We start from the raw sequence: 9,206 nt of genomic DNA on the forward strand, positions 1-9,206 counted from the left end.
AGGACCAAAAGGAGAAGGAGGATGGCACACCTAACGACAAGGAAAAGTAGTCCACTTGTCACATCTGTGGCAAGTCAGATCATTGGAAGAAGGATAGCCCCAACAAGGAGAAGAAGGAGAAGTCTTCAAAGGATTCGGGAGCAATAGCTGCTCCCTCATCAACTACCTTCCTCCACTTTGAGGTGGTTGAGGCATCGACCCCTAGGGCTTTTAATGTTGCATTGACAACCCCACACCCTCGTGAGTGAATTGTTAACACTAGTGCCTCTCACCACATGAATCCTTCCACAGCAAGTGTTGCCCATTTGTGGACATGGGCAAATTCTCATTGGCGATTGCTCTTCTATCCTATTCAGAGGAGGGGTAACATGCAGCTTATTCCAGATAGATAGGATAGTACTCATATTTCAAAGGTGGTTTATGTGCCAAGCTTGGGTTACCATCTTCTTTTGGTGCACAAGGTTTGTGCCCTCTGCCTCTTGGTTGAGTTTGACAAGGATTTGTTTCACGAGAATGCAATCTACAAGTTAAGGTAACCTTCTGCCTTGACTTCTCTTCTTCTTACCTCCTAGACACAGCCCGAGCTGTGTTATGCTTAGTTTAACCACCTAAATTATGACTACCTTCAAAAGGCGTCTATCCAGGAGACAACTTATTCAAGGTATGCTCATTATTGTGGTGAGCCAGCAACCATGTGTCTCCTGCATTTGTGGAAAACAGCATCGTAATGCCATTCCTAGCAAGGCTTCGAGGTGGTCTTCACCACCCTTGGAGCTTGTTTCTATAGATCTTTGTGGACCCATATGGACGGAGTCCCTGAAGGGGAGCTTATATTTCATGATGATTGTGGACGATTTTAACAGGATGACATGGGCTTATTTTTTGCACCTGAAGTTAAACGCTTTCTCCCACTTCAAGGATTGGTTACTTTTTGAAGGGAACCAATCGGGCCGGAAACTTAAGACACTACAATCGAATGAGGAAGGAGAATTTGTTTCTAATGAGCTTGCTAGGTTTTGTGTAGATCATGTTAGCAGTCATGTTTGTCATGCCTTGTCATCTCCTACCTGTGAGCCTCGGTCTGAGTCAGACGAGGACATTAGGAGCTCTGACATGTCTGTCATGTGTTATGATGGGGGAGGATAGTCACTCTCGACTGGCTCTCTTAGGATGTGTATTTCTTTTTAGCCTCTTTTAGTGGGCAGCCACTGGCTGCCCGGCCACTTTTTGGTCACTGTTGTGGGGCACCCATTTTAGGGCATTTTTAGGGTTAGGGTTAGGGTTTGTCATTTTGCCTATTTATAGGCAGCCCCCCTTCCCACCTGATCACTTGTCTTCTTGCAAATTCCGACACTCCTCCCCCGTGGTGGTGCTGCCATCATCATCAACCTGATCTGGTGCCCTCACTGACGCTGTGGGCTGCGTGCAAGGACTGATCCTTCCGCCTTCTCGTTTGTATTCAGCATTCATTTCAGTTAGTGCAGATTTCTCTTCCTTATTTTCTGCTCTCTCTCTCTCTCCCCCCCTCCGTGTTCGTATCCCCTCTTCTGCAGCGTACTCTCACATGGTATCAGAGCCGAAGGAGAGTACACGGAGCTGAGATTTACGCAGGAAAACACCCACAACTTTGCGTTTGCTGCTGCCGTCTCTTCCCCAACAGCCAAGGCGGCCCTTCCAGGAGGTCACCATCCTTGCGTTTGCTGCAGGCGCCCCCCTCCAAAGGCTGCCACGTCATCACAAACCACTTCATGCTTGCGTTTTCAGTCAGGGCGGCCACTCCTACAGCTGGGCGACATTCCTCCAGGCTGCGTTTTGCTGATCTGGCTGTTATTCCATCTCCAGGCGGCTCTTCTCCTGCTAGCGACCTACTCCCAGGCTGCGTTTTGGTGCTGGCGGCTTCTGTCTTGGTGCTATTCATCAGACAACCTTGCGTTTTGCAGCTCCAGGTGTCTGTAGGCCTCCCCAGTCTGCGTTTTGGTGATTGGTGATCAAACTGCTGGTCATTCTTCGGCATCGGCAAAGTTTTCTTTGGTGTTTAGTGTTTTGCAGATTGGAAGATGTCTCATTAGTTTACGGGCTTTGATGACTCAGATGATGAGCTTTTGTCTCGACACTCATCTGAACGGAGGCGTGATTTCTATCACGAGGACCGTCGTCCAGAGTGTATTCCTCTTTCCCGTCCCCCTTCTATTCATGTATCTCGGCGAGCCCCTTTCAGTGGGCCGAAGATGCAGCCTTTGGTACCCCCTGTACAGGTACCCGTACATCCTCAGCTGCCCAAAGAGGACCGGTTGGATGGCTCCAACTTTTCTCTATGGTCCTGCAAGGTGGAGTGTATCTTGGACTCCTTCAATCTTTGGGAGCTTGTTTCTGTTCCTATTTCCCGGCCTAAGGTGGATCCTGCAGATGGGACATCTATGGATCGTGCAACCTTATGGGATTGGCTCAATTCTAGAGCCAGATCTTTCCTCTTTCTGAGTTTGCAGGATTCAGTCCTTGTTCATGTTCACAGGTTGAAGACTGCAGCAAACGTGTGGAGAAAGCTCGCGTCTCTCTATTAAGAGAAGACGTTGCCCACCGAATATCTCTCGAAAAGAAGTTGCAGATACTCGCTATTGATGATAGTCCTTCCATGAAGGACCACATCAATAGATTACACGATATGAGGGATGAGCTTGCATCCCTTAGTCGGACGATATCTTTTGAAGACATGGCTATGATTCTTTTGACTCAACTGCCATCACCTCGGTTTGACTCAGCTGCCATCCCTGCTTGTCTTGGAGCATGACGAGCGACTCAAAGAGGTCAGTGCTAGTAGATCCGACTCCACTAGAGCAACAAGAGAAACAATTATGCTTTCCGCTCTTCACATGCATTGACCGTTAGAGGTAACAGACATGGCAGGCATGATAATGATCATAAGGGCAGGGACTCTCAGAAGTCCAAGTCTAAGTCACGTGGTCGCAATAAGTCCCGTGGATGGAAGTCTGATCTTACCTGTTATTATTGTGGGAAAGCAGGACATATTAGGCCGCAGTGCCATAAGATGCGCGATGACAAGAGCAAGGAAAAGGGAAAAGAGAAGAGAAAGTGTAGGAAAAGTCTTTTGAGCATAGTATTATACCTGCAAAGTCCAGTGTGAAGATAGAAGAGGTTAATGTCATGCATACCACTAATTCAGATGATGATTACATACTTGTAGCTTCTTCATGTGATGCCTTACAAGCTTCTGAGATACATTCTATGTATGCACTGTGCTGGCTCTTGGATTCGGATGCGTCATTTCATGTGACACCCTATAGAGATTGGTTTCATATCTATCATACCATGTCTGGTTTTGTGCATCTTAGTGATGACAGGTCTCTTGACATTGTGGGCATTGGAGATGTTAGACTGCAATTTCCTTCTGGCAGTTCTTTTGTTTTGCATGATGTACGCCATATACCTGCGTTGACTCGCAACCTTATGTCAGCTGGACAACTTGATAATGCAGGGTATTTTGTATCTTTTGGAGACTCTGCATGGAGATTACTCGTGGCAGGCTTGTGCTTGCAAGAGGTGCCAATTCAGATAGCCTCTATCCTTTACTTGTCTCTAGAGCTACATTGGATCATGTTTTTGTCTGTGGGTTCTATTCCCCATGTATCCCTTTGGCATGCTCGTTTGGGGCATATGTCTCTTAAAGGAATGAAAATGCTCCATGCTTTGCAATATCTTGCGCCTTTTGACTCTTCGCATTTTGATTCTTGTGATCATTGTTTGTATGGCAAGCAGACTAGAAATACGCATAAAAAGTCGGGTAAAAAATAAATGGGTGAGCCCTTGGCTCTTGTGCACTCAGATCTATGTGGGTCCATGCCCTATCAGTCACTCGATGGGGCAAAGTACTTTGTTACTTTCATAGGTGATTACTCACGTAAGGTTTGGGCTTATCCCATAAAGAGAAAATCCGATATCTTAGACACATTTCAGCATTGGCTTGCATTGGCAGAAAACTAGTCTGGGAAAAGACTAAAATGCCTAAGGTCAAATATTGGGGGTGAGTATGTATTACGTGCTTTTGAGTAGTTTTGTGATGAGCAAGGTATTAAGCGTCAATTGACCGTCCCTTACAACCCTCCCCAGAATGGTATGACTCAACGTATGAATAGAACCATTCGGGAAAGGGTCCGTAGCATGCTTAGCCAGGCTGGCTTACCGCTGCACTTTTGGGTTGAGGCAATTACTACTGCAGTGCATCTCATTAACAAGTCGCCTAGCAGTGGCATTGACTTTCAAGTTGCAGAGGAGGTATGGGCAGGCAAGTCCCCCCTCTTATGATCATTTGCGTGTCTTTGGATGTGAGGCCTTCTGCCATGTGCCCAAGGACAAACGCAATAAGCTGGATCTTAAAAGTGTCAAATGCATTTTCATTGGCTATGGAGATGCAGGAGAGATGGGTTACCATCTATGGGATCCGCAAGTGCGAAAAGTGATCCGCAACCATGATGTCATCTTTCATGAGAACAAAACGCATATGCAGCCTGAGAAAGTGGTTAAGGTACGCAGAGTTATCTTTCAAGAGAAGCCACATGCTCCCGTTCAGCCCGCTCCACAGCCAGCTAGACAGCATGCAACATCCCCTGATGCTCATGGCCTAAATGTTAAACATGCTAATGTTAGACAGAATGTCAGTCAAGCAGTAGAGCTTGGGTTGAGGCATTCTACTAGAGATAGACGACCTCCTGACCGTTTTGCGCCCTCTATGGATTATGTACTGGTTACAGATGCGGGAGAGCCTCTCACTTATGATGAAGCTATGCACAGAGGTAATTGTCACTCTTGGGAGAGGACTATGCAGTCTGAGCTTGACTAATTGCATAAAAATCAAACTTGGGATTTGGTTTCCTTGCCTCAAGGTAAGAAAGCTTTGCCATGCAAGTGGGTGTACAAGCTGAAAAGTATCCCTTGCCATGCAAGTGGGTATACAAGCTGAAAAGTGGAAGAGGGCTATGCAGTCTGAGCTTGACTCATTGCATAAAAAATCAGACTTGGGATTTGGTTTCCTTGCCTCAAGGTAAGAAGGCTTTGCCATGCAAGTGGGTGTACAAGCTGAAAAGTACCCATGGACACCCTAAGCCGTTATACAAGGCTCGATTGGTTGCTAAGGGTTTTAAGCAGGAGCATGGTGTTGACTTTGATGAAGTCTTTTCTCCTGTGGTCAAGATAACCACCCTACGCTTAGTCTTGGCCTTGGTTGCACAGCTTGACCTAGACTTGTACCAGATGGATGTCAAGACGGCTTTTTTACATGGACACTTGCATGATGAGATTTACATGGAGTAGCCTAAGGACTTTACAAACCCTGATTATGCAAGACATGCAAATAGTAGGAAATCCACTTCTGGCTATGTGTTTACTTATGCTAGAGAGGCTATCTCTTGGATGTCCAGGGCGCAAAAGTATACAGCTCTTTCTACTACAGAGGCCGAGTATATTACAGCCACAGAGGCTTGCAAGGAGGTTATCTGGTTAGGCCATTTGATTGCAGACCTTGGTATGATAAATGTTATGCCTACACTAGATTCGGATTCTATGAGTGTCATTCAGTTGGCCAAGAATCTGGCCTTCCATACGAAGACGAAATATATTGAGATGAGGTATCACTTCATTCACAAGGTCGTTGAGGACAAGTCTGTTGACCTTGTCAAGATTCCGACTTAGCAAAATCCTACAGACTTGCTCACAAAGAGCCTCACTACCGAGTGCTTTGCCTTCCTCAGGAGATTGATGGGCATTGGATGAGATGACGTCTTTTTCCTCATCCTGTTGTACATATGTACATGTTGTACTATCTTTTCTTTTTTCTCTCTCACTGGAGTAGATTCGTCTTTAAGTGGAAGGTTGTTGGAGGTAAAGGTGCCTTCGCCTAGCCGCCCATGTATTACTACACTAACAATACCCGCCACTACACTGCAGGTGGCGGGCGCCCGTCACAGTTACTTATTCTTTATTTTTTTAGTGACAGTTTGAATAAAGGAAGGTTTGGCCACACATTGTGATCATTGGAGCTCCCACTTTGAGTTTCACTCTCTCTTGCTCTTGCTCTCCATCCGCCATAGCTCTTACCGCCAAGCTTCTTTCTCTTGGGTTACACTTCTCTTTCACTTTCATAACAACATTATTTGGTATAGACACTTAAATTACAAGTGCACAAGCAATTGACACTATAGATCCAAGTTGTATGGATCACTTGGATTTCTATTCAAGTATTGTTCAAATGCTTATATTCACTCACCATCCCGAGGTTAATATTGTATTTGAGGAAGCTATGCTTACTTCATCTCCTTGATTCATTCTATTTATACTAGTCCTACTTGAACAATGCATGATACTCTTTGTGATACTCAGTTTCAATGCATGTTCTTGTGGAGTTTCATAGAGACGTTCATAAGATTTCTCGCCCAATATTTAATAATTGTGTGGGGGATTCAAACATTACAAATATTCTTATTATATAGCAGGGTGACTACATTTCAATTAAAAAATTTTCCAAGATAGTACAATTTACGATTTACCTCACTATAAGATGAGACATAGACTATTTCAATGCATGACATTTCAATCTCATTGCATGGTACTCAAACTACAAAGGGGCCATTCTAGTCCCAAAGGAGGCCATCTAATCCACATTCCAAAATAGGCTACCCAATCCTTAAGTGGTCATTCTTGTCCCAATCTCAAATGGTAGAAGTAGGAACCCTCCTTGTCCCAAAAACTAGGAAAGATACTTGAAAGAAAACATTGTGGGATACTGAAGAGGGATGTTTAGATGACAACAAATAGCACTAGAGAAACATAACTAGGAGCCAATTGAACTCAATTTCAAACCCAAAAAGGACCTTAGAAACCATTACATTAAAATTATATGACTAAGTCATGTTTAGATCAGTAGTGTAAAGACAACTCAAAAATTATTGCTAGGTATCAACAAAACCATATCACAATGAAGTTCAACATCATTCAATTGATAAGGTATTTCTATTGACTAGATTTCTAAGATAAACAGGCGGACAGAATGTCATCTAAGAGTCTACCTCTTATTTTTTTCCAAGTGAGTTACATAAATGTTTTTTAATAGTCAAAGTATATATATCAAATGAAGCTCTTGAAAGAAAATTTGGGCATCTTGATAATGTTTATCACATAGGCATAGCTATAAATGACATGTTCACAAAAAAGTGACAATAAGGAGCCAATAGATTGACACTCAGGGATGCATTGTTTTAAGGTTTTACAACATTCAAAGTATAAAAAGATTTACACGGCTCAATTGTTTGACTCGCGTAAGCTTACATGTAATGTGAAAATTTTTGAATTAAGACTTTAAGTGGCTAAGGAGCAACATCATTTTTGCAAAATTTTCACAAAATTGGGATGGGGTGCCCTTTCCTTTTGGGGGGCATCAATTTTTTGGCCATTTACCCTAGCACTCAATTGGCTGATAAATGTGTACTTACTACAATAATCTAAAAATGGGAGATACCTTGATGAGCTCAAGATATAAACTACCTAGCAATAGCTAATCAGTCTTTTATTCAATAAACATATGAATGCACCTTGAAATGCCTCAATAGCTCCCATGTAAAAGTAGCAAGCAACATTAAAACACTTTGCATTAAAGAAATAAAACTATTTTGCCATAAAAGATACTCAATACCTGATTATTGTCTCTTAACTCATCAATCTCTTGTTCTAGCAAGGCATCAATGTTGCTGCCCTTTCCTGTTGACTGAGGTGGCTCATCAACATCTGTTTTTTCAGAAGTTTTGTCTTCAGCATTTGCTTCGGGTGAATCCCCAACATTTGTTTTCTCAACAACACCATCTCCCCTGTCTAGATCAGATCCATTGGAATTTGCAGGTGGTTTGTTACAAACAATATCTTGCACTTCTGTTTTCGAGACTGAAGTAGGAATCAAGTCATGTTTCTCTGTGCTTCCTTGCTCGTGCAATTTGGCATAAAACTGTTGTCCAACAGAGGAGACATTCAATGCTGGCTCACTTAACCAGTAACTCTTAATAGTGGCATTGGCCATAAAATTGTGCAATAACGAATAAAATACTCAAAAGGTGCTCGTTAGGACATTTCCAAATACAGCTTTACATATAACATTATTGGTTATGAGACATTGTGAGCCATAGCTGACGTTTAAACCCAATGCTGTAAGTTGTCTTTTGCCTTGCCATCCATCATCCACTCTTCAAGTTACAATTTGAGATATCATGAAGCCTCACTATTGAAGTCGATATGTGGATAGCAAACAAAATCAAATGCTCAATGCAGAGAGTTGAAGCCTATCAACATGACAAGTTCTCTAGCCATCCAAACTTGAAGTGCAAACAAGCACACGTCTCCGTCAAGTATCCCAACAAAATTGTCAAAAGTCCTAACAGCCAGCTTCCTGTGAGTTGCTCACTCGTTCAATAAGCGCAATGGCTTCTCTACAACTTTGACGCTCTCTTCCACCATCACAGGTGATGAGAAAGCCCTGCAAACCGGCATGAAGCTCCAATTCCTTCTTTCGCTTGGAAGAAGCCTGCACCAGAAGCGCTAAGCCGTTAGTGGAGAGAAGGGGGAATGATTGGGACGTTCATGGACACTTTGATAGGCAGGTCTCACATGAGCGAGGTACTTGGCAGAACGCTTCTTCCCACCTCGTCCCGCCTGCTTCTGCGCAGACGGAGCGGGGCTCGCCATAGCCTTTAGACGAGCAGAAGTTTAGCCAATTGCACCTACGGTGTTCTAGCTAATGATCTTCGCTTCGAACGGGACGATAGATTCAAAAATGGCCTTTTAAGGGTTTGTATAGCAAGGTTACAACGTTTGTTTTGTCATTGTTTTATGAAATGTAGGTGTGGTTACATGTCGAGCTATACTATTGCTAGGAAACATACTAGGGCATATTGAATGTGAGGGGCTTGTGATGCTTGTGATTTGTTGAGGCTTAAAAGTAATCTAAGCAAAATCATTTAAAAGTTAAACACAACCCTTGCAAACAATTGACTATAATGACATGAGAATTGAATGGGGGTGGCAATGAGGACAATGGCACTCATTCCAAGGTTGGTGTTCTCTCTCTCTCTCTCTCTCTCTCTCTCTCTCTCTCGTAGAGCACATGGGGAGGAGAATCTATATTGCTTTTTGGATTCTCACACTCTCTTATG

The 9,206-nt window shown here is 43.4% G+C and overlaps 1 protein-coding gene across 3 annotated transcripts in view; it reads right to left on the bottom strand.

The window, feature by feature from the left end:
• Positions 1-8,823, bottom strand: part of LOC148022309 (THUMP domain-containing protein) — a 45,820-nt gene extending 36,997 nt beyond the window's left edge. For all 3 annotated transcript variants that reach the window (XR_015694482.1, XM_087697946.1, XM_087697945.1), the window contains exons 1-3: positions 8,662-8,823; positions 8,459-8,578; positions 7,700-8,005 (exon numbers count right to left, since the gene is read on the bottom strand). Coding sequence is in view for 2 of the 3 variants with exons in the window: in XM_087697946.1 (XP_087554072.1) it covers positions 7,700-8,005; positions 8,459-8,578; positions 8,662-8,739 (504 nt within the window). In the remaining variant the exon portion in view is untranslated. The remainder of the gene's footprint in view (positions 1-7,699; positions 8,006-8,458; positions 8,579-8,661) is intronic.
• Between the last annotated feature and the right edge of the window lie 383 nt (positions 8,824-9,206).

The sequence above is a fragment of the Lygodium microphyllum genome, chromosome 17, assembly GCF_053477565.2.
Source record: "Lygodium microphyllum isolate KBCC chromosome 17, Lygodium_microphyllum_v1.1.10, whole genome shotgun sequence".
In the NCBI taxonomy this organism is placed as follows: Eukaryota; Viridiplantae; Streptophyta; class Polypodiopsida; order Schizaeales; family Lygodiaceae; genus Lygodium; species Lygodium microphyllum.